At 36.6% G+C, this 25,900-nt stretch overlaps 1 protein-coding gene across 1 annotated transcript in view; it reads left to right on the top strand.

Moving 5' to 3' along the window:
• Positions 1 to 25,900, top strand: part of ITCH (itchy E3 ubiquitin protein ligase) — a 63,861-nt gene that overhangs the window by 23,665 nt on the left and 14,296 nt on the right. Inside the window, exons 2-15 of the mRNA XM_075517551.1 lie at positions 1,762 to 1,852; positions 4,530 to 4,668; positions 7,844 to 7,968; positions 9,238 to 9,375; positions 11,549 to 11,591; positions 13,687 to 13,856; positions 15,026 to 15,260; positions 16,479 to 16,574; positions 17,915 to 18,089; positions 19,068 to 19,134; positions 21,648 to 21,732; positions 23,175 to 23,303; positions 23,959 to 24,031; positions 25,013 to 25,084. Of these exons, the coding sequence (XP_075373666.1) occupies positions 1,783 to 1,852; positions 4,530 to 4,668; positions 7,844 to 7,968; positions 9,238 to 9,375; positions 11,549 to 11,591; positions 13,687 to 13,856; positions 15,026 to 15,260; positions 16,479 to 16,574; positions 17,915 to 18,089; positions 19,068 to 19,134; positions 21,648 to 21,732; positions 23,175 to 23,303; positions 23,959 to 24,031; positions 25,013 to 25,084 (1,617 nt within the window). The 5' untranslated portion in view covers positions 1,762 to 1,782. The remainder of the gene's footprint in view (positions 1 to 1,761; positions 1,853 to 4,529; positions 4,669 to 7,843; positions 7,969 to 9,237; positions 9,376 to 11,548; positions 11,592 to 13,686; positions 13,857 to 15,025; positions 15,261 to 16,478; positions 16,575 to 17,914; positions 18,090 to 19,067; positions 19,135 to 21,647; positions 21,733 to 23,174; positions 23,304 to 23,958; positions 24,032 to 25,012; positions 25,085 to 25,900) is intronic.

The raw sequence follows: 25,900 nt of genomic DNA, 5'->3' as shown, positions 1-25,900 counted from the left end.
TTTTGAAATACTTCTGTTAAAAGCTTTCTCACTCTAGCAGGATTTAGATTTGTGAGATTCACATCTAGAATCTAGTAATTAACAGTACTGGACTCCACTAATAACACTATACACTGTTTAAACAAGTCATTAGTACTTTTTTTGGTGGTGTCATATTCTCCAGTAGTTAACACTAGCATCAACAAGCTGTAGGATGCAGTAACTTCCCATTTTACCGCTTTCGAAATACCTGTGGAATTATCAATTTCACAGTAAATGTCACAGTATACAGACTTTTGCTTCAGATTGCAGCCTCTAAAAAGAAAGTTGTGATATTCAGATCTGGTCTCCTTTTACAAATTCGGTTTTGCATGGCATGCAGAGATTAAGACATGCAGTTGTTTAGACTGCTTGTGCTGTTATCAGTTGGTGAGTTCATACGTATAGTGTTTTGTACTCAAGATACAGATAGCAGCAGCTTAAGCTAATATGTTACTTTCCTTGCTGGAAATAATGTTGTGTGCAGAAAATGACCTGAGAGCTGGCATGTGATACTTGATCTGCTTTGGGATTCAGATTTGGTGGCTGACCAAAGATCTGCAGCAGTGGGCTGGGAGATTGGCGTGTGCTGATTAGCCAACCCCTTGGCCAGAGCAGCTGAGCCTCGCAATAGATGGGAGCCCAGAGAGAGATAGGTCAGACACATAGGTGGATGAATGGTTTTGCAGTAGGTTATGACCACAGAAGACAGGAAATGGCACAAAGGAGGGAACACAGCATAAGAGGGATGTAGTAAGCAGTCTAGAAGTTGTATCCAGCAGGTAATTTGGAGTCCTCAATCACCCATTCATTTTTCAGTGGGTAATCTGCTGTAGAGGACTTACTGATACATATCTAGTTTAGTTGATAAGGGATGTTGAGCTGAAAATGTGTTTTAAAAGTGAATTAGGAGACAAGGATATCTGGATATTTCCAAAGTGATGTCTATTTTTAATATAAGAGCACACTATTAATTTCTGTCTGTTAATATTGAAGCTATATGATGCACATTGTCCACTTTTCCCCCCGCCCCCCAAAACCAAATACTGAATTGAATTAAGTTCAAAGAATAGTAGGAATACCTGCTTGCCTTGGGGCTAGGAGGATCAGGCTAGCACAGGTGTGAGGGTTGGGGTGTGGTGAGAGGGAAGGTTGGGCTGTAAAGGTTGTCTTACCCTCTTTCAGAAGTGATGTATTTCCTCTTTTAGTGAAGTGCTTTGTAGAATTACAGCCCCTGTCTGTAGACTTGATCTGACCAAGTGAAAACAAAAGGCATACAGAAGCAGGTCTCTTCAAATTTGAAAATAACTTTTTAATTTTTTCCTATACCTGTGGATTGTGGTTTTCTTTTTTTTTTTTTTTTAAACCAAGTAATACTTGGCATGGGACAATAAACTTCTTACTCAGGAATTACAACAGTAAAATAGGCAGATATTTTCAGACATAAGAAGTACAGCAAACTTTGCGATTAGAACATCATTCACTCTCAGTTAACTGGCAAATTGAAGGGACAAAATCAAAAGACCTCTTTTGTGTAGGACGTGAATATTTACAGATCATGTAATAGTAGAGGCGAAGCCCTTTGTAAACCATTTTCTGTACTTTGGGGAAATGGAAAGGAACTAGAAAGAAAACAAGTGTGGTGGTTTTGTTTGCAATATAATGTGTCTACATGTCAAAAACCAGATGATTTAATTTTTGAGTTTCTGAGGATTCAAATGTTTACATTGTCTCTTCATCCAGATTCAAGATCCAGCCCGTATTATGGCTGGCAGTGGGTCCAGATCAGGACCATCCAGTGGGTTATCCATGAAATCACAGCTCCAAATCACTGGTAAGCCTTTTGAAAGGATGTATCTTTTCTGGTTAGAAATGTAAAAGTGTTTTTCCCACAATTAAATGGAAGTTACTAGTATGTTGCATTTCAGGAAGTTTTGAGTTTTAGAAAACCCAAGAGAAGTCGCACAATAAAATTGATGGTGTTATGCTATCATTACTTGGCAGAAATATAGCTATTTTATTCAGGATTATATCTAAAATGCATTTTGAAATGATACATTTTTGTGTAAAAAAAAAAAAAAAAAAGCAAGGAGTAATTATTTTTGAATGCTGTAAAGTAAAATGTACAGAACACTCCTCTTTGAAGCGTAATAATGTAATATGATACTGCTTTCAGTTACTAATACTTGACATAATACCAAATCTAATACTTTCTCCTAACAATCTTTTTACACCTCAAGCTAAGTAAATCTGAACATCTGTTCATTAAATTTGACTTACTGCTTCTCCCTTGTTACATGTTTTTATGGCCACCATTGTAAAGGAGCTTTAGTAAAAGTGTTGGTGGGAATATTACTGTAATTGAGCACCTGTAGATTGCATAGGAATGGATTTCCATGACATGCTTTGCTTTTTGTAGTGCCCCACCAACAGAGCAGCTGTTGAAACTTAATTACCAAGTTTTCCTCACTTTTGCTCTCTGACAAATTTTACTGAAGCATAAAAGCTGAAGCCTGGGAATGGGAGATCTGTGGATGTATGCAGGTCTATGTTTAGAAGCATCAAGGGTAAATTTTGCACTCTCAGTGTGGAAGATCTGTGGGTATATGCAGAAGTTTCACAAAGTTGATATTGTGGGGATGAAAAGAATTGTCAAAAATAGATGGGAAAGCTTTAGGCTAGGAAGGAGGTTGGAACTGAGTAAGTTACACTGGCTCTAGCTGTCATGCTGAGATCACAAGCTTGTTTTTTGTCAGTAGGCTGTGAAACTTTAAGAGAAATCTTGTCTCTACAGGTTGATATTAGAGAGAAAAAATTAAGAGGTTTGGAATGAGATACATCCTCCGCATAGCTATGGAGAGCAGAGCTAAGGATTGAAGTGGTGATTGCTGTCTAAGGCTTGCTCCATTAAAGGCCTGTGACTCGCATAAAGAAAGTGAAGTTGAAGAAATGTCTCAGTGTTTAGAATTGAGACTTAAGATGTTTGAACGGTAGTTCTTAATTTCTGTAGTTCAGCCACAGTCTGCAAGCAAACTATTTCCTGTGCAAGGAGGCATAACCTTTTTGTAGACATTTCTGTAAACAGCACCTCCCACCTGTCCTACCCTCACCTCCCTGTTCTGCTGTCTTCATTACTTTTAAATGAACTTTCCGGTTGTCTGGGTAAGAAAGAACCTTGAAAGTAGGTACAAGACTGCTGATTTGTGCTGCCTCAAAGTAGGTCTTGATGTCTTTGAGATAACTAGTGATGTTGAGGCATGAGATGCTGTAGTATAGAAGTACTGGAGACATGAGGGGAAGGGAAGGGGAGCTATTTGTGAAAATTAATGGTAGCTAACTGAAGTTAATTTCTGTAAGATGTCTGTAATATAGAGAGAAAGAGTTTCCCTTGGGAGCAGTTCAGAGCAGTTTATACTAAGCTACTTCTCTAAATCTCTAAAGGAGCATAGACTATAAAGGGAATCTAGGTAGATTAGCCATATGGGCTTGAATTAGTCATCTTTTTTTAAGGAGGTAGTGCAGCTGAGGTGGGTGACGAAAACACAGGAGACCAAGTTGTTATTTGTTAGAACAGAGTTGAGTTCACTGGCCAGTTGGAAATGATATCTTTGTCTTAAGTACTGTTTTGTGAGTTTAGTGTTGCCAAGGAATCCAAGAACACTCCTAATCTAAGAGTCAAGTGTCAGGGGTAGAGTCATGCACACGCACGCTGCTTTGGCTAAATGGAGGCAACATAGCCACGGTGTTTGGAAAGACAGGAGCGTTGCAGTCAATTATGTTGAATGTTAAAAACAAAAAAAAAAACCCAAACAAAAAAACCCCACAACAACAACAAAAAAAACCCCAAAAACCAAAACGAACAAAAAACCCCCCAAACCAAAAACAAATGAACAAAACACACATCCCACCCCACCCCCAAATTAAAGCTCTAGAGCTGCAAATCCTGTCCAGATTTTATTGTTTCTAGAAGAGTAGGTAGTTATTGCAACTCAGAGTTTGCCTTTTGTTAGCTTTTCTGTAAGTTTGCTTTGATACAGAAAACTTAACACAAAGTTCTTTTTCTTAATGATGTTCTTTTCACCAGAAGTGGTGGCAGTTTTCCATGATTCCTTAATGAGAGAGACAGATCATGTTTTGAGCTTTTTAACAAGCAAGCGTAATAAACTCCAGGAGTTCTCTTGGCTGGTGATAGACAGGAGGAGGTTGTAGAGGATATTTTCTACTTTCAACACCTAAGCGCTTTTGTGGATCTTATACTGATTTTTATTAATTATAGTGTGTGATGTTATAAAGTACTGTTGCACGTTTTAGGCATTTGTGTGAGCTATAGCGTTGTATAAAATGATCTGGAATGTAAGAACATTTTTGTCTGTGTAATGTATTTTTATTTCTTGAGCTTTATGGTCGGGCATCAATGACGTGATACTTGAATACTGAAGCACACAACTGAAAAATATTATTTGCAATTGAAATCTTATTCAGTAAATTATTATTTTTCTCTTTCTTAACAGTTATTTCAGCAAAACTGAAAGAAAAAAATAAATGGTTTGGACCTAGCCCTTATGTGGAAGTCTCAGTAGATGGACAGTCAAAGAAGACAGAAAAATGCAACAATACAAATAGTCCGAAGTGGAAACAGCATCTTACAGTGTAGGTTTGATGGTTTTGTTTTCCAATTTATTTGAGCTAAATTAATGCAATTCACAGTGGACTAAGGGGTTGCATTTTTATTTTAAGCAAGGCATTCAATATTACATGATAAGAAGATATTTGTGTAATTTTTGGACCCTGGAAGATATATTTACAAACTATTTTGCATTATGTCCTATGGAAAGGACCCAGTGCTTATGAAGGAATGTATTCTGTATTAATGTATGTGGCATATCAAAGGAGCTTTAATTCTGTGACTAGGGTAATTTGATATTAAACCCGACAGTCCCATGCATGTTTTTGTTGTCACGTTTAAGGTTACGGTGTTTCAGAAATTCTGTGGCTGAAAAGTGTAACTGTTCTTTGTGTACCACTTTGTTGTGTACCATGCAATAGCACAGGTTGTTAGCTCTGCCTTGCACACGTCTAAATTCAATCACAAGTACAAAATCCAGATTAATTTGTGCCTTCAGAGTATAAAACTAACATTAGGTTCAAGATGAACACAGCTGTTGATTTTTGCTTGGCCCAGTATTTGTGTTGTGAGATGATAGGAAATATAAAGCACAGGAAAAAAATTATCTGCAGCTTCTATAAAATTTAGTTTTCTCTTACAAATGTGTCACATGAACACTGGGATAAAGGTCAGTCTTGTGCTTGCACATTTGCTTATCCTTAAATTCTAGATTATTATTCTTGAGGCACCTTGAACGTTCCTGCCTGATGAAAACCTTTTTTGGTGCCTGTTCTTTTCTTGTAATTCAGATTATTATGAAGTTTTAGTTACTACTATTTACCTTGCTTTCTACTGCAAAGAAGTATTTTGAGAAAAAGAAAACCTTGCGCTTTACATGCATGTCAATGTACAAGAGCAGAATTGTCTTTTAGCTTTTAAAGCCTGCCTTTTTACTTTTTTTTCTTTTTAAATTGAAATGTTGGTAGCTTGCGCTGTGCAAGTCCACATGATAATACATGGGCAATTTTTGCTCTTGTTCAGTAAGCGTTGAGCAGAGGCACCCAATGCATATCAGCTTCATTGAAGATTACCCTAATGCTACATGGAACTTAGTGGAGTAAGTTAATTGTTTTTTTAGGAAATATTTTGACACAGCTGCTTACATTCAGATTCAGAATAAAAAGAAGTCTAATGGCTTCTGCAAATGGGTATGGAACCATGGGTTCCTCTTCTAGGAGGCAGTCTGTTAGGTGGAGCTGCGTATTCTGAAGGGATTGTCTGACTGAAAGTCTGGATTTATCAACCATATACAAGTGAAATTATCCACTGAGAAAATAAACAGTCATTTATAATACCTGTTTCTTACAATTAAAATAATTTAAAAATATATAAATGTTAGAATGTTCCTTATAGAAAAAGAATATCAGTATTAAAAATTACTTTGAAGTTGCCATTAGGGATTTAAAAAAAAAAAAAACAGAAATGTGTTCATATAATGTCAGCAACTGATACTGACATAAATTTGTTTCTCTGTTGTAAGGCTTCTCAGAACTCAAGGGAGGATGAGGGGCAGGTGAATATTTCACTTTTAAGAGCAACTTTCTAGAAAAAAAAGTTTTGTGAGTCCATTCTTAATTGTAATATCAGCTATTTTATGATGCTCATCTTTCTGCTGTTGTCAGAATACTTTTAAGAAGGAAAAAGAAAAATCTAGGCTTCTAGGTTTTCTCTATCACTGGGAGAGTTCCTTTATTCTCCAAGATTTGCCTGATCCCATACACTATCTTGCTGTAAAACATTTGGTGAGGTTTAGCAGTTTTGAAATGAGCATAGTGTGATTCAGCTTGTTTTGGAGCGAGAGGGAGGCAGACTAAGTAACTGCTGTGGCAGAAAATATTTGTTTGCATGTGTTTCTTCTCCGGTTATGTACTGGCTCTGCCAGTACATAACTGCTGGCACAGATCTGGGAGTGGAGGGTCTTACTGCACAGGTAATCCTCGATCAAGTGTTTTGAGGTTTAGGGAGTGACTCTGCTGATGGCTTTTCTAGGAGCAGAGCTGTACCTTCTCTGCCACAGGTTGACAAATTCAAACTGTCTGTGCATTTGGCAGAGGCTACAGTACTGTGGTTTCATGACCTTAGCAGCCCCCAAGATTTTTTCGGAGGGAACTTTGGCTCTTGTTTGGACTATGTAGAGGCTTACATTGCCACTGTTTGTACTGTGCCTGCTCTCTGGAAGGCATCTTTCCAGGTTGTAACACCATGCTTTGAATGAAGTTCAGATTTTTGTATCGCTAAAACAAGTAAAAATTTAAGAAAAGCCTCAGGGAAGCGAGAGGAGGGTAGAAATAAATGGCTGAATTCTTCTTTGAATTACTTGATTTGGAATGAAGAGACTGTTGTGGTAGTTTGGTCCATAAGGGACTTTTCTGGTAGTAAACCTGGAACTAATTCCCCAAGGATGTAATCAAATTAGCACACTGTAGAAGTAATACATCCTACTCCTGGAAATGGTGAGGGAAGTTTTTGAATTGTTAAGCCATGGAAGATGTAATGTGTTCTTCTGTTCTCAGTAAATGCATTGTGAAGCCAGAAGTATACTAGTAAAATGTTAAATAATTTTTAATATATTCCTGCTTCTTTGTCATAATATGATGTAAGTATGTGCCAGCTTATGAGGGGAACAGTCATCTTCTAAAAATTGTTGAAAGAATTTTTAGTATTTCAGAGTACTTCCCTTTTTATGGGATGTCCTAAAATTTTTTCATAACCTCTTCAGAAAGCAAATTTGCTGTCTTCCCCCTCTGTGTGTAAAATTCTCACATCCAGGTACGCAAATGCCGAACACTCATGAAATGTGAACCTGTGAGAATTGGTCTTTTTTTTTTAATCCTTGATTACAATCAGATGCTAATTGTGAGCTGATAGTTTTTCTATAGATATTTAGTTAGATTAGTTAGATTAGTTAGTTAGATTAGTTAAAATAGTAATAATAAAAAAATGTACTCAGTGTATGAACAGTCTTGCAGCAGTCTTGATTTACATGACATATAAACATGACTGCATACTAGAATGTGATAATTAGAAATGGTTTGATGTTACTATCATTATTTCTTTGTTTTTAAATGATTTTAAGTGACAGTTGAAGTAGATTGCTGGGTTCTCCCACTTCCTCTGCCCACAAATGCCCTTACACAGTGCTCAACTTTTTCTTTTCAGAATTGTCACTCCCGTAAGTAAATTAAACTTTAGAGTCTGGAGCCATCAAACATTAAAATCTGATGTCCTTCTGGGAAGTGCTGCTCTGGATATTCATGAGACTTTGAAATCAAACAGTATGAAACGTAAGTATAAGATTAACAACACCTTGCAATGCTGAAGAATTTGTCAGGAATTGTCTGTTAATGAGTGCTGTGTGCGACACTGTAGATGACCCTTAAGAATTCCTTTTGTTGCTACAGATTGCATTTATAAGCTTCCTTCTACTTTTTCAGTGTAATCTCTCTTGTTATACACAGTCTGCTATGGTGTCATTGAAAACATGATATTTTTCACTTTGCTAGTATGTACAAGAGCAAAAATGTAATTAAAGAAAAGAGTGTTTCCTTTTATGGAGCTTAAAAATGAAAACTCTGATATGTTCCTGGTGCTAGACCAGGAAATCTGTAAAGTTATTTTTGTTCTAAATAGTGTTGTAGGGATATGTTGTATTATTTCATGCATCTTAGAACTAGTTAGCCTGTAGGCAGTATGTGCATCCTATGAAGCTTAAAAGAGAAATACAGAATTCTACACACCTGTTACAGAATTTATGTTGCTACAGCATATAGCTTTGTGCTGGCATACTTATGTTCTGTCTTTTAAAGAAGTGTTTGCTTCCGGACTTCCAGATGTGGGCATTGTAAATGCAGCATGTTGATAGCAGTGTAATAAGCTGTTCTCCTGACAGTGTGTTACTGTCCTGCTGAATCTGGGTGATAATTACCTTGGGTAACTACATTGTTCTGTATGACACCAGATACCCTGCTGTACAGGGTAACACTGTACAGGGAAACACTGGATTTTGTTTCAAGCCATTTCATCAAGAACGTTTATTTACAGTTCTGTTTAACTGAAAAAGTTATTTACCCTGAAAATACCTTTGGTCTGGGGATATGATGCAAAATCTTCATATTCTAAATGTGAATCATGATGTCATTAGATAAATGTGAAATATTTTAATCAGAAGATAGAATTGATACCGCTCTGTATGAAGAATAAGGTGAATTACATTTCCTAACTATAGGTTTTTGAGGACAGGTGTATTAATTGCTTTAGAAGCGTGGGCAGAAATGTGAGACTCAGTCTCTACTGTAATGATAATCCTTTCTTTAGGCAGCAACAAGCTTATGCTCCAGTTTTCCCCTTTTTGTAGAACTAATAACTCTTTACTGACATCTGGAAATGATTAGTTTTACCACACGAACATAAAAAATTATGGAGAGACAGAGCTGTAGTTCCAGGTTTTGTTTTGTTTTCCTTGATCACTGTGGTCTATAATTGGCTTCTTGAATAAAATGCACTTTTTTGTCATATAGTAAGATAAACTCCCATTCTTTTCTGTACTTTTTCAGTTGAGCAGGTAGTGGTGACAATGCATCTTGTTGGTGACAGAGAACCAGCAGAAGTGGTAGGAGACTTGTCTGTCTGTCTAGATGGGATGCAGGTAGATCCTGAGCTCCTAACCAATGGTGATGCCTCAAGTACAAGAAGTAAGTAACTTTCGATTCAAATGTACGAAGCTTTAACACAATGTTTTAATCATCGTAACAGCCGTTTCTCTATAACTTCCTGTTTGTAGAGACCATGCATTTTTATTCATTTTTATTTGAGGTGGAGTCATGGTCCACAGCAAAGATTTTCAGCCTTACTGTAACAAAAATAAGATCAGCCTCTTTATTTTCTGGACTTTGCTAACTTATATCTAGCAATCCCAAACTTTAATGAAAGCCTCTAGCTTCCCTGGATGTTTAATAACATCATAAACAGAAAAGAATATAAAATATGTTAGTTTGGTCTCATAATAATAATAATAATAATAATAATAATAAGTATTCTGCTCACTAGAAGACATGGGTTTAGATGCATTTTTCTTAAAATATCTCATTTAAATTAATGTTTTCATAGAGTCTCTTCCCTGTGGAGTGCTGCAGAGAGGGATCCACTATTCTGTTTAGTTGGTGTCTTCAGTTTCAGATAACTAGTATGATTTTTAATTGAAAATCTTGAATGCATGTTAAATGTATAATTACACTAAAATAAAAATAAGGGGTTTTAGTTCCATTGGTGCAGGACAGGCAACGGAGCATTTTTGAGGGTATTGTACATTGCAAAGTAGAAATAGTTAAGAGCTTATTTCTCCAGAAGACAGCATTGGAGAGACTGTCTGCTGTAGCAACTAGCTAGCAGTTAATTGGCAATTTTTAGGCTTTTTCTTTTTTTTTTTTGAAGGAGTAGAGGAAGTTGCTTTGAGATTCCATCTAAGTATCATAGGAAAATTGAATTAACACACAGCTTTGTAACTATTGTTTCTTAAAGCTTTTAGTCCATCTTTCTTTGCATCTTGTTAAAAGGATCAATTGCATGATGTGATGATGTGGGATTTTTTTGTAAATAAAAGCCAAATGCCGGGATTGTGTGGGGCTTGTAGAGCAGGGCTGAGGTGTGTTGATAGAAATGCCTAGTGAAAGTAATAAATGCAATACTTGGTTTTTGTCTATGCTTTCTTCCATTTCCTGAAATTTACCTACTGAGAAAAAGATGCTAGCAAGTAGACAAAGGCATGCAGGTAGTGGACTTGAGTACTATATACCGTTTGGGGCTCAACAGCGAAGACAGCCGTTGACATACCAAGCCAGAAGTTCAGCAAAGGGTTCCCAGATAATCAGGGGACTGGAGCACATGAGGAAAGAGTTAAATCTTAAAGTAGTCTAACCATTCTTATTGTACAAGTTAAAGGTACTTACAGGCAAACACATTGTTTATTGAGTAGCTTTTTAAGTTAAGATTTCTGTTTCTGGGATTAAAATCACTTCCGTGCACAGCCCACTAACAGCACATTACCATAGGCCTTTACATGACTACACCCTTGTCTTTGGCTTAGATCTGTATATAGTTCCCATCAGAATTGATAACTGATTTCTTTGTTAATAACATTTGTTTAATTCTATGGAAGTAAAGTATTTGTGCTGTCTACATGAATGAGCAGTTCTGTGCTGCATATTCAAGTATTGCAAATGCTGGCACAAAAGGCAAATATTTCCAAGCTGGCTGAATAAGCAGTTGCAAAACATTTGCAAATCTAGGCTGAGCTGCTATAATTCTTTTTGGAGTACAGCCACATTTTGTACCTGCTTGAATGCCTTTATGCTAAATAATTTACAGAGAAAGGGAAAGGTCCAGGCTAAAGAGCCCCAGAAAACAAAGCCCCTGCAGTTGCTTGCTAGCCAACCAGAGAGAAGATTTTAGAGAAGTTGTTGCCCTTCCTGCTCTGCCTATCATCATTGAAAAGGGAGAGGATATGAAAAGCCAGCTTCACTTGAAGAATGGGGAGCAATACTTGATACTGCTACAAAGACAGGAGACAATGTTATTGAACTGTGTGTGTTTGGGAATATTCATACAGTCAAATGATATCCTGTTGTATCTTCCGTAAGGTGAAAATATTACTCACAGTGGCAGTGGTTTAAAAAAGATGTATACACACACATATAGAGAGAGACATGCAAAATGTATGCAGTTTTGAAATAAGACAGTAGGTAAACAGCACATAGTGTATCACCTCCACACTGAAAGAAATGCGAGCATTAAAGAGTGCTGCTTTTCTTGGAAATGATTCAGAATGTTACTTATACTTCTGTTGTCTTTTTCTTTCTGGTATTTAAGGTCCTACACAGAATGATAGCTCCAAAGTGAGGAATGATACACGGTAAGACTTCCCCCCCCCCCCCCCCTCTTTTTTTTTTATACAGCCATTTAGTGTTTGCAGTTTTGAAAGAAGAATTGTATGTTTTATAAAGAAGACAATTGAAACATTTCTGAGTATGCCCTGCAACAGTATCTGCTAAGATCTGAGCATGTCCTAAACAGAAATACTGTACCGTTGTACATTCACATATTAAATTGTTTTCCATATGAACCCCATCTTCTAGCTTCAGTTTGCTTCCGTACCTGAATGATCTTTTGGTTTTTTCCCTTTGTGTTCCTCATCCTTTTCCCAATGATTAACCAAAGTTAAAAAAAAAAAGAAAAAAAAAAATCCTACTGGTGAGTAACTGGCACTGGTTATTTTTACACTGTTTTGCTTTATAGCATGGAGGTATCAGAATTATATTTAGCTTTGTTAAGAAGATACCAAAAGCTGTCTAGCAGTTGCAGTGTTTTAAGGTCGATACCAGATTATGTACCCTGCTGCTTGGTAGGATAAAGGTGTGACCATATTTGATGGTGGATTAACCTGCAATGAGCACCATGCCACTTTAGTTCCTGGTACTACAAGTATTTTAAGGATCTGTACAATGCGCAACACTCTTGGATTACATCTGTAGTAGCTAAGTTAAATTTCGATTTTTTTTTAATAGATCATAACTCTCTTAGCTATATCGTCTAAAGTCTTCCCATGAAGGTTTATTTTTGTTCTGTTTCCTTTTCATGCTCAGAGGAATGTTTCCATGCTTGGGTATTCAGAATGCCTGAGTGTGTAATAGTATAATAATAATAGTAATAATAGCTGATTTGGTTTTAGTACCAACCAGTGGGGTTTTTGGTGTTCATTAAAGGTCCATTTTGAGGATCATGTAAGTGATCTGGAATATGTCTAGCAGTAGTTGTTGTTACCTGTATAATAATGTGTTGATATGCATTGTTATACCTTAAGCCAGCTGGTCAAATACACTAAAGATAAAAGGTTACACTTTTGACTTTAATGTTCAAACAACAGCAGTATGCTTTCTGGGACTGAGGAGAACCTAGGCTATAGCTCTTACAAACCTCAGATCACCAATGATTTGTACATGCTTTCATAGTCATTTACTTTGGAGTTGGTGTGGCATGGTATGAACTATGTTCACCACACCTGGTATAGAGCAAAAGTGTGTTTGACGATGATATTGCAGTCGAATGTACATGATTCTACTTGCTCCTCTATGACTTGTGATTTACTTAGGCTTACCTACTGTTTTTTATTTTGTGTACATTTAAAGGAATGTAATTTTAGAGGTACTGGGCTGAAACTGTGCCCTGTAGTTTTATTACTGATGGCCTATGTACTTGACCTGTCAATCCACTAGAATTTTAGTTGACAATCTTTTTATTTTGCTCAACATATTCTGAAAATAAAATGCTTTAGAAGTAAAGATGTAGATACCTGTAACTCTGCTTAAGGAGCTACAAATGTATCAGAATAATACACTGCTAGGTATAACTGAACACTACAGAATGGGCGAGTACTGCTATTTAGTTTCTTAATTCTTGTAAAGTTGAGAAACTTATATTCATAGCTGTTGGTCAAAACCTTAATGCTCGGTCCTAAATTCTCCAGCCCTTTCCAGAATTGAGTTTAGGGAAAAAATTGGTGTATATGTAATTAAGTTTTCGAAAAATTCGAAGCATTCTGTGTGTTCTGAGCATATGCTAGCCTTGTGGAACAAATGACACAGGCTATTCTCAGGTCTTAGCTTCCCATCTCATTGGAGACAAGGGGAATTCATGGGTGGAAATAGCTGAGCAGCAAAATGCAGAGCCTGGGCCTAAAGGCAGGTATATCGAGTTGGGAAATGAAAGAGGAGATTTCAGTGACAGATGCTATATACATCTATTTCACAACCTTTTCATCAGTTGAGGTTTCATATACCTCAGGAGATAAACTCTTACTATGTTTATACAGATGTTTAGGCTTTTATAATTATTATGAATGTAAGAATGTCACCTAGTCATAACTATTATGTTCTGGTGTCTTCCATAAAGTATGTATGTCATCCATACACTATTAGAACAGTTCTCCTTTCTGTCCTTTCCTGCAAAAGGACTAATTCAAATGGCCTTGAAAGCTGTGAAGATGCTGCTCCCAGTGAAAACAAGACTGTTAATGGCAGTGATTCTCCATTACTCACGAATGGAAGCTGCAAACCTTCTAGACCTCCCAGGCCTTCTAGACCACCTCCACCCACTCCCCGCAGACCCGCTTCAGTAGCTGGTATGTATCTAGGGCTAGGCATTCATTTCATAGCCGTTTCTGATGCTGATTTTTAACTGCATTTTTTCATGGTAAATTCTTTGGCAGATAACTTCTGAAGGACTATTTTTTAGCTTGCATTCAGTACATTTTGTTTAGTCATTGTTCCTGTTACTAGGAATTGCTTGCTTCCATGTCTGCTAAGTAATGATTGCAGTGATAGTGCTACATATAGTGGAGCTGGGACCAAAAGAACGCAAATGAGTGCTACTACTGCACTAAGACATCCACTGAGTTTGAGGCTTGAGATGAAATCTACTGAAGGACTCGCAGAACTGTCGCAAGTTGATAATATTGGATTTTGACATACTACTTATTTGTTTCTACAATTCTAGTTAAATTCTGTGAAATAGCAGCACTTAAAACATTCATTACTCTTTTGCACTGAAATGGATAGATTTTTCTTTTATTTTATCTGATTATTTAAAAACTACAAAACTTTACGACAAGTAGTCCTGAAAAGTTTGTTGATGTTTTTAGGGTAACTCCTTTACCCCCATACACGGCAATCTGTTTCAGTAGGCTCATTATTGCAGTTGATAAATGCTGAGTCTGGATGGGAGACTGCGATACAGTAATTATTTTAAAAGATTAATCCAGTGTAGTTCAGTAATTAGGCCTGACTTGTATACAACTTTTAGTCCCCCCCACCAAATGGCATTCTGAAAAAACTGAAAACGCTTAAAGAATGTATGTATTCCCCTTCCAATAATTTATTTCCATGCAATGTCAAACTTCTTGAAAATTTTATGCTTATCATCTCTTAAATTGTTATTCCAAATAATAAATGGAAAATAATTAACTCATCAATGCAAGAAAGTATTTTTTTGTTTATAATTGTTTAGCGTTTACAGAATGCAGACAACTTGCTTTGGTAAATATTATTTATTCTATCAGAAATATCAAAATTGTGCTGTTGATGGCAGTTCTTGGATTAAAGCATTTTTACAAAGTGAGACAAAATTGCTTTTTAGTTTTTGTGTAAGCTCTAAAATGTGGCTGTATGCATGCACTTTGAAATACCAGTTCTTGCATGTTTACTTTCGTGATTTACAACTTCTAAAATAGATTGGTGATAAATATCAGTTAAAGGCTTTTTTCTTCTGTCTTTGATATCTCTGACATCACAGCAAGTGTAAATGGTCCTTCATCCACATCCACAGAAAATGATGGGGCCAGTGCAGGATCACTGGCAGGTACAGCTACAAATACATCTTCAGAACAGAGCCCTGAGGGGGCAACAGCTGCAACAACAGCTCCTGCAACTGCTGCACTCGCCACACCTCCAGTGTCAAGACAAGTCCAGCCAGTAAATCCTCCACCTCAGGCACTTACTACAGTCAGTCAAGGTCCTCTTCCACCTGGGTATGAGTTTAATGATTTTTTTCTTGTGCTAACATTTCTGGTTTTATTTTACTTACAGTAGGTGTAACAGAACATTCATAACATCTGCCTTTTGCTGCATAACAAAAATCCACCCCGATATTAATTTGGAGGTTTTCATAACTGTTTGTCTGGTAGGCCTTCAAGCATGGTTTATTCAAGAAAAGAATTAACGTTTCAGATATTTTTGATAGTGTGACAGCTTGCTGTCTTCAAAGTAGAATGAAGTTAGGTGGTAAAATATTGGTATAGATAAGTAGAAGAAAAGCTGCTATTGCAGTACATAATCTGTGATATGTCCTGAAGTTTTGGTCTTCATACTGTAGCTCCTGGGAGTAGCGTGGGCACACCGTTGTGTTTCAGGCACATGTGGAATTTGCCAGATGGTTGGTCTATTGCCTCAAAGTTCTCATTTAGATTCTAAACTTAAAAAAAAAAAAAGTTTCTGGACTCTTTGGGTGAGGGAAAGCAAAAGCTTCCCAATGTGAATGGTGTAATTGGTGAAATATCTGCCTTAATTTGCAGGCAATGGAACCAAAAGGTAGGAGAGGTCTGAATTACCTCGCTTACTCACAGGATAACTGTGAAAAATAAAAGCAGTCTTGAAAGCATCGGTTGTTGCTTTACCATTTTGATGTCAACAGAAATGGCAAATTAGCATGCTTTTTTCCCCGCGGTGTCACATTTGATGCAAATACAGGAGTAAGTCAGTATCCCAAATGCTGCATATGCAGAAAGTGTGACCAGTGCCCTTATGATGAATTCTGCATTTGTGATCTGTGCAAAATTTGCAAATTTTGAGGATTTAAATTGAATTAATGTTACTCTAAAAGGGGATTGTGCTCTACAGATGAATCAACAAGTTATTGATATAGTCGATACTGAATACAAAACTGCTTCATTGCTTGCTAAAATTGTATGCGTAGGCATGAATTTTAGCTTCAGTTTCCCAGAAACTGAAGGTGGTCATGTGGAATGTTTTTTGTATTCTAGTTGACATAGAATTACTGTTAATATGAACATTGTACCACTGTGTATTATACAGCATTTTGGTGCATCTTGTGAACCAGGTGTTAGTTTCAAACATTTTATTTAGAAATAAGCATTTTATGAAAACAAATATTTCTCATCTTTGTACTCTAGATGAATGGTTGTAGTAGTTTGATCTGGAGGAAGATTAAAATATTGTTTTATTTTTAGTTGGGAGCAAAGAGTAGATCAACACGGTCGAGTATACTATGTAGATCATGTTGAAAAAAGAACAACGTGGGATCGGCCAGAGCCTCTTCCGCCAAGGTGAGTCAGGATAAGTCATATGATTGTCTAGGATATGTCTGGATTTTTAAGAAATTAATTGACTGACAGTTTACTAAAGCTAGAAAGCATGTTTGTAAATAGAAATGTGAACCCAGTGCAAAGAATTGCTCCAGGTTGTCTCCAAGGAGTTCTGCAAAAATGCATAGTACATAGTATGGAAAAGAGTTGAATGTCAAAAATAACAGAATCTGAATTTTCTGTCAAAGATTAAGCGAGTGCATCTTTACTGAGAAACGGGTTTAAGTTACAGACAGTAGACACCCCCAGCTGTAAAAGAGAACCAAAACCACAGAAAAGTATCTTGGGATTGAGGTAACCATCAGCTTGAGCAAGAATGCCCTTGGTTACCTCTTTATCCTGAGGTTACTGTTTGCAGTCCTTTGATCTTGTCTCAGGGTTCCCAGCTGCTAATTTACTATGCTCTTATAAAACAGCTTTGGTTATTAGGCTTTTCCAGCTGTTAGCATCAGAACAGCCAGTGATGTTAGCCTCTGCATGGAAGGAGTGTTCGCATTTGTTCTATGTTTCTTATTTTTTAAAAAATGTAAGAAAAAACATAAGAATTATTCTGTTGCACTTCATACTCAAGTGGTTCACACGCTATACAGAATTACAAAGCAAAAACGTGCGATAGTAAAGAGAACTTGATATTAAAGAACAAAAACTGGCAGACAGTCTCATAAAGGGAACCCACCTGTCATAATTTATTTTGAACTCTTTGAGAGGGTTGACTAGTGTTTTAGTTAAACTTACTCTGAACTGGTAGTGTTTTCCCTCAAGTTTTGTAAATAGTACTGATTTCATATGAACTGAAAATAATAACAACAACAACAACAACCTAAAACCAAAACAGAACAAAAAAACCAAACCAAAACCCAATGCTCACGCTTTCCTTTTCTCCCAGATTAGAATGAGAGGAAATCTTGCATTGTACAGCCCAAACTGTCAGGGGTTTTGCTGTCTTTTTAGGAGAAACCAGCAGACTGTTGTCTTACGGGTTGGCAGGATAAATGCAGTAATGACAGTATAGCATTGACAATGGTTTGTGTGGCTCTTGAAAACTATTTCAAAAAATTCTGAAAGCATAGTAAATGCAATGAGTCTGACTTGGTATAGTATACAACAAAGTAGAAGTGATTCTCCTCAAACAATTTTAGCTCTGACATAGTTTTAGTGGAGGGTAAAAGGAGAAAAAAAAGCCTGCTGATGAGCCCATGCTTTATATCCACTTCCAACATACTGCCTGTTTGTCTGAAAGTTTCTGAACCCTTAAAATTGAGATTGCTATTGAGAACTGTTGCTTGTAATTTTTTTAAAAGCTGGGAGCGACGAGTTGACAACATGGGGAGAATTTATTACGTTGACCACTTCACTAGAACAACAACGTGGCAGAGACCAACATTAGAGTCTGTCCGAAATTATGAGCAGTGGCAGCTTCAGCGCAGTCAGCTTCAAGGAGCTATGCAGCAATTTAATCAGAGATTTATATATGGGGTAAGGAATATAATGATGACATAAAGGTTAAAGGTATCTTTTTCAACTTTTCAACCCATTAGTCTCTCTTCTGCATATTGAAAGTATATATGTATTTGGGTTTTGGGCATGCTTGTGGGTGACTTTTCCCCATAAAGGTACCAGACTTTGTTATGGTTTATTCTTTATGATAATATAGTATCTTTGTGTGTGTAGCATGGCAGGAAGTAATGATTAGTAACCTTAGTTCATGTCCTTGCAATGACTGCAGGTAGCACATGCAGTGTAATGGTTTTTATTTGTCAGCTGAATATAGGTGGTGTTCTTTGATAAAATTTATGTACAATAATGATAAAAGCTGTTGGTTCAAAACAAACTACAGCTTAGTGATAAGCTGGTTTATTTGTATTGTGTCTTGTATTGGCTTGGCCAAAGACCTGGGAGGTAAGCAAGCTCATGGGACATATATTTCTGCTTTGAGTAAAATGAAATATGCACAATGAATGTTACGAAAGCAGGGAAATTGAAAATAATCCTTCCAGAATTTTAAATCCATTGTTTACTGCTGATGAATAGTAGACTTCAGGTAACTCCAACTCATGCTACTAGTTTATCAAGAATGGTGTAGGTTCTTAATCTGCTGTATGTGTAGAGAATAAAAACAGATCTCATAAATGGTGGTAGGGACAACTGTACTGAAGGCAGGAATGAAGTGGTTTGCTTTCTGCTTGTTTTGGGTGGTACTGTACTAATTTCCCTTCTGCGTAGGCAGGGGCACTAAACAAAGAATAATTATTTTCTTGGCACTGTAGTTAATTAAGCATGCCAAGGTCTGTAAAATAGGCCTTCTCTGTGGAGAAAAATAAATTGTTGGCATCTTTGCATATATGTAACATTAACAAAAATGCATTTACTTCAGTAATTCATGACAGCTATGGTAGAACATCTGGAAAGCAAGTCACTAGTCATTAATGCACCATTTGTTTGTGTGACTTGCAGAACCAGGACTTTTCATCCACACAGAACAAAGAGTTTGATCCTCTTGGCCCTCTGCCACATGGATGGGGTAAGACTGACTTGAAAGTGTTTTCTAGTGCAATGTAATTAAACATTAAAGCATACTTCTGCCAAATAATTTTGTCAGCTGTTCTAGGCTAGTTTTTAAAAATTAAAATCTGGATTAAAAATCTTTTAAAATTAAATCTAATCAAATGTGCTGTTAAAACAGAGTCCTTACAAGGATGTATAGTTTTAAAGTAGATTAGAAACTAAAGTATTCTGGTTTACTCCCTGTAACTATCATAATAACTTCTTTCACACTGTCATCCTATTTTTTACCACTTTCGTTAGGCAGGATTCCCTTCCACCATCCTGTTCCTGCCAGATCAGACTCCAAATCCTCTCTAAATCAGACTGCCAAATTCCCTCTCCGAGCCAATTCTTGGGGAGTTTTGTTGGTCTGAAAATGTTTTTTCTAATGACAACTAACCACTTCTTGACTTGCCTCTCTCCCTGGAATACATTTGATTTTTGTACTTTACAGGGTTAACAATTTACAGTTAATATAATTGGGAGGGCGAGGAGGTGGTTGTGGTTTAACCCCAGCCAGCAACTCAGCCCGACCCAGCCGCTCACTCACTCCCCCCCTGGTGGGATGGGGGAGAGAATTGGAAGGGTAAAAGTGAGAAAACTCATGGGTTGAGATAAAGACAGTTTAATAGGGAAAGCAAAAGCCGTGCACGCAAGCAAAGCAAACCAAGGAATTCCTTCACTCCTTCCCGTGGGCAGGCGGGTGTTCAGCCATCTCCAGGAAAGTCGGGCTCCATCACGCCTAACGGTGACTTGGGAAGACAGATGCCATCACTCCGAATGTCCCCACCTTCCTCCTTCCCCAGCTTTATATGCTGAGCATGACGCCATACGGTGTGGGATAGCCCTTTGGGCAGTTTGGATCAGCTGTCCTGCCTGTGTCCCCTCCCAGCTCCTTGTGCCCCCCCCAGCACACTCGCTGGTGTGGGGGGGTGAGAAGCAGAAAAGGCCTTGACTGTGTGTCAGCACTGCTCAGCAGTGACGAAAACATCCCTGGGTTATCAACTCTGTTTTCAGCACAAATCCAAACCACAGCCCCATACCAGCTACCGTGAAGAAAATTAACTCTATCCCAGCCAAAACCAGCACAGGGGTGTACAAAAATATAAGTGTAAAACTAATTTCTGGTGTGACTATCAAGCAGATATAAGAATTCAAGTTTCATGATACATAGACAAAGTTCTCAGAACTGTGTGATTTTTAAAGGAAGTAATTACTTGGCAGAGTTAGACCTGGGTTTTTGGCTTGTCTGTTTTTCAAACATAACTATTTAGACTTTTAGTTCTGGTATTGATGCAATTTCATGCCGTAAAGTTGTTGTTCCCCACACTTGCACTTTGTTGCATTACATATATAACATTTCAAAAAAAGTTCTTTAGGCTGGCGTTGCCCAGGAAACAAAAAAACTGAGTTTCCACATTGTGTTGAATTCTGCTGTCAGTGTAACTCTCATAGACAATTGTCTACTTCCAGACTTCTCTTGTAAACTGAAGCTTTTTACCTGTGGTAGTCAGATTTTGGCTTGTTTTTATAATTTGTATTCTGTATTTCTCTTGCAACACTAAATAAAAAATTTCATTAAGAGCTGCAGAATGGTACAGAAGACCAAGCCGGGGCATTTATTATAAGCTTTGTTCGATCGTGGGCATACACTAAACTATCTGAGAGAAAATATAAATGTATTTTCTTGGAAACGGCGTTGATTTTTTTTTTTTTATTCCCTGCTCATAATTTGAATATGAAGCCCTTGTACTTTCTTGATACTTGTGTATACATCTGTTACCTATTTTGTGTTTACTGTCTCTATTGCTTGTAAGGTATGTCACAATAATTGAAGCAGCTGGAATTTCCTGTGCAGACAACAGCTTACATTTTTTCTTTCTTCCAATTAATTTTTCCCTACAATTGAAAAATAAATAGCATAGTAAAGGATCTTAAGACAGAAATTTCAACGTCTTCAATATCTTAATCCATATAAATTTTTAACTTGCAAAAATACTGAAAAACATTTTTAAAAAGTGCAAGCAGTAGGCCAATAGATCTAGTGAAGGTAAATCTCCTGTGATGAGCTACTTCCTTCATGCAAATGTTTATATTGTTGTTACGATGCCCAGAATGTCGTGATCAGGATTGTTGGTATAAGCAGTGCAGGTAGAGATAGCTGAACTTTTCAAGGTAAGAATTGAGATATAAAGAACTTACCTATGAACACCGTTAAGTGCAGCTTTTCACTGAGGACAGGTGGTGGTGCAGTTTCATATGACTATTAGCAGTCAGTAGTATTAAGACAGGTTCCTGTTTGTGAATAGCCTATTAAGGAATAATGTCAATGAAAGTGAAAAGACGTTGAGTCAAAGGAGGTACAGGGAAATGTGAAGACAGTAGAGGCTGTGGCAGGGTCTGTTAATTGATTTTATTTATTTTATTTGTTGTAGTCTCAGCAATATATTAAGCAGATATTGAAAATTTTTTCCTTTCGCATCTTTTCAGAAAAGAGAACTGACAGCAATGGCAGAGTGTATTTTGTCAATCACAACACACGAATCACTCAGTGGGAAGATCCCAGGAGTCAGGGGTAAGAAATCTGTTGCAGCTTCATGGAAGTCTGGAATGAAAATGTCACAAAGTAGTGAGAGCTAGGAAATGCTGCCCACAGCTGAAACATGGGCTGTCCTACACAAACTTCAGACAGCCTGTTAAAGTATTAAGAAGTACTAGCCAAAATGGAAACTGTCAAAATATTACTTAGTAATAGTACAATTACCAGGAAAGTCTTGGTCAACAGCAATAAGTTCATCCCCCAGAACAGCTCCTACTCTTTTTATAATTAAGGCACGCATGTCTAAACATTTGTCATTGGGAGAGGGAGGGATTTCTTTCATACGGGATGCTGCAGATCCTCTGCACAATCCAAGATGGGATAGTGCAGAGGATTCTGAATAAGAATGTTATTTCCTAGACAGTCAACAGGTAAGAGACAGAAAGAAAACAAAACTTGAAAAACTGCAGCACCCCTCCTCACACCTTTTAAAAAAAGAAAGATTTAAAAAAAAAAAAAAAGAGAGACAGAAAGAGAACTTGAGGCAGTACTATAAGTAATGGAGTACTGTTTATTTTGGGCTCTCTGTCACCCTGACTCTTTGAGGTAGGAAATGTAGGCAGGAAGTTGAAGGTGAAGGGTGCTCAATCCCAAGTCCTCCTGTTTGAGCTGAAAATTTCCAGTTGGTAAAGCAACTTCATCTGTCCTCTATGGAGAAGGAGGAAGAGGAGGGGGAGTGGAATAGCCTAGTATGTGTGGAGGGGTAATAGCTGTAGCCAGAGATGACAACTTTTCCATCCCGGTCACATCTGCAGCAGCTGACACTGTGGAGAACACTATTACTCTTAATACAACCCAGCAACCAAATGTGCTGGCTTCACAGTTAGAAATATGGTCATGCAGTGTAGTTCTATGGAGGGAAGTCACTCTGAGAGCGCTTTGGAGTAATGCTTACTCAGGTCTTCCAAATACATTGAGATCTATTTTTGTTTATACCAAAATTGAGTTGGAAGTTGTCAAAAAATTATACAAGATCAGTATTTGCATTTTCTTTTATTTTTGTCACTCTGAAACTCTAAGTTTTTAGCTGCTGTGATTATACATGAGGTACCAAAACCTACTTATTAAAATTATGTCAGTTTTCGAGTAAAAACCTAATAGTTAGAACATAAAATTCTGTTGTTTAAGTGGAGGAAACATTGATAAACTTTGCTTACGTTTTACCCTTAAGTTTCTATTTGCTGTTAATCCAGGTAGTGCAGCCACATGAGCTAATGTTTATTTAAACAGTCATTTTGGTCTAATTGAGAGCTGACGTGAAAGTTTAAGAGGAGAAAAAGGCAGAATAAATATTGAATGGAAAGTTTCTCAATCTGTAGTTTTTCTAGATCTGCCAAAATTTTTACGGTCTCTGGTATTGTTCAGTTGACTTAATACATTAAGTTGATCAGTTACCATATATTTTCTTGTATCCATAGTCAATTAAATGAGAAACCCTTACCAGAGGGCTGGGAAATGCGATTTACTGTGGATGGTATTCCATATTTTGTGGATCACAATAGAAGAACCACTACATATATAGATCCCCGCACGGGCAAGTCTGCTCTGTAAGTGTTTTTAACATTATAAGTTTTCAAAAGTGAAGTTTAGCACGCATCATTTTTTAAAGTGTTTTTTTTCTCTTTGTATGTTTGTTATGCAGAAAGTTTTACATGTAGTAATGCTTCTTAATTTTCTGACTTTTTTTCATCCACTGGTAACTGTCCCTGAAGAAGGCAGTGTTTTGAACACTTTAGAATCCTTCTTGCCAAGTAGTATATAAAATTTGAGGGTAATGGAGCAGCTGCATCAGTACTGTTGATGACCAGATCCCTTCCTTCCAGTTACTAGTCTTTCTTTTTAAAAGTACATTCAACCCTTTCTTTCTTTGATTTTAGGAACCAGAATGGAGTTAAAACCAGAATTTAACTCCCAACTTCAATTAATTGCATGTCATCCCATCCTTATTGTTAGAATATTTTTTGCAGTTAATAGTCAGATACCGTTTAAAAAGTACTGTGTATGCACTCCATGCTTTACAAAGGAAGATTTTTTTTTTTGTTTGAAAACAAGAAAATTACACCCCAAAATTAAAAAAAGTGATTAAGAATCTTCCAACTAGATAGCCAAATAAACCATACAACTATATAACTAGTACATTTGCAGGCTTTTACTTAAATTACAAAAACACTTTTAAATTTTTTTTTCTCCTTTTGGTTCCAGAGACAATGGACCCCAGATAGCTTATGTGCGTGATTTCAAGGCAAAGGTCCATTATTTCAGATTCTGGTGTCAGGTACGAATTCATTTCTTGGGAACATTTGTTTGTATTTTTGTTTTTTGCTTACATGCTTTAAATGAACTCTTCAATGCCTTGCAAGTAAAGGTAATCAAACTACTTTAAGGTTAAAGGTGAGTTAAATTAGGAGGGAGTAAATACAAGACTTCTATAAACTCATGTAAGCTTTAAAGCTAGGTAAACTATGGCTTTAAAACTTTTTAGAATAAAGGAAAAGATCAATTTAGCTACTTTTTTTTTTTAAAGTGGTGGGTTTCCGAATAGTGTTTTATTTCTGCTGTTAATAAGGGAATATATGGAGGCACAGTATTTTTATCATTAATACAAGATCTACTTTCTGCACAAATACATAATTCTGGAAGAAAATGCAGGGCGTTTGACACAGAACATGCATGTCTAAACATTGAAGAGTACATTGTGTTGCACATTAGCATGCTCTAACGTAATGTCAAATTCCAGTGTGTCAATCTTGGTCCTCTAAACTCTATGTATATCAAAAGATTAAGTATCTTGGTGTTTAGGAAAATGTCTTGGGTTTAAATATTCCAGTTTTCAAGAGTCAATGAATTACGCTTTGAAAAATAGTGAAGAAACTAGCCTAATTTTTCACTTTGAGTTTTGTGCAGAATAACCTAAATTTTCTAATTTTTTATTCAATTCTGGGGTAGAAAGCCTTGCTAACTTAGAATATGTTATTGATCTTAATGTTTTCTGTTGTCTTGTAAGAGTACAGTATTTGAACCTGTTCTACGCAGGATGTGGAGGTGTGTATACCTCATGGTAGATATCAGTATTGGAAGCAATTTATTCTTGGAGTAAATTACAATTAAAATATCTTGATTACTAGGTTTGTTTTATATGGATTAGTGAAATTCAACTGTACCTCTTAAAACAATATATACAACAAATAACAGTCCAAACTCAGTATTGGAAACTTTAAGTGACTGTATACTTCACCTCTAAAAAATTTCATTTCAGCAACTGGCAATGCCACAACACATAAAGATTACAGTAAGCAGAAAAACATTATTTGAGGACTCATTTCAACAGGTATTGTATTAAAACATGTTAGTAGTGGGCATGAAAAGTTGAGTTGATTAAATTTATTGTCATCATTCCTGATCCTTGACATCTTGCTAATGTTATTTTAAGTGAGACTAACAAAAAAATACTAGTTTAATAGTTAGGATACATTCATTCTCATAGATTAAAAGACGCTAAAATGTGGAGTTCTAAAGACTGATTCATCTGACAGAGAAAGTGATTTTTTTATTTTTTATTTTTCCTCAGAATTCTTTAAAATCTGAGTTAATTTTGAGGGGACCACTGTGGCAGAGCAGCTCCCCCTTCTCATTTCTCAAATTTTCATGTTGTGCTTATGTTTGTTGGCACATTTTTCCTCACAGTGTGTTATATAAGCATGGGCTATGTACCAAAATACATTAAGCTGATCTTAGTCTGAGTGTTATGGGTTTTTAAATGAGTAATTAAATGGTTAAAAGAAAACAAAAATTATTAATTCTATTTAGATTATTAGTAGCAAAATTCTTGTTAATGTCTGTCTAAAATCCATGCTAATATCTGGCTAAAGTCTTGTTAAAATGTCTTGTTAATGTCTGACCTAAACCATGATTAGAATTGTTCCTATGCAATATTTTCAAGTGCTTTTGAATTTCACTTTTACTTTTTTGAATGTTCATTGGGGCAATAAATCACTTCCATTGCTTGTTAAATTGAAGCCAAAAGCAGCTCTTTGTCAGTCTAATAAGATACATAGAAACAGGCTTGGAAGTGCACGAAACAATTCCTGTTGGCAGATACTCCTCTTGGCCACTTCTGTACTTCTCTGACTTAAATGTAACTTAA

The sequence above is a fragment of the Mycteria americana genome, chromosome 14 (assembly GCF_035582795.1).
Source record: "Mycteria americana isolate JAX WOST 10 ecotype Jacksonville Zoo and Gardens chromosome 14, USCA_MyAme_1.0, whole genome shotgun sequence".
NCBI classification, from domain to species: Eukaryota; Metazoa; Chordata; class Aves; order Ciconiiformes; family Ciconiidae; genus Mycteria; species Mycteria americana.
This window is presented reverse-complemented; position numbering and strand designations above follow the sequence as displayed.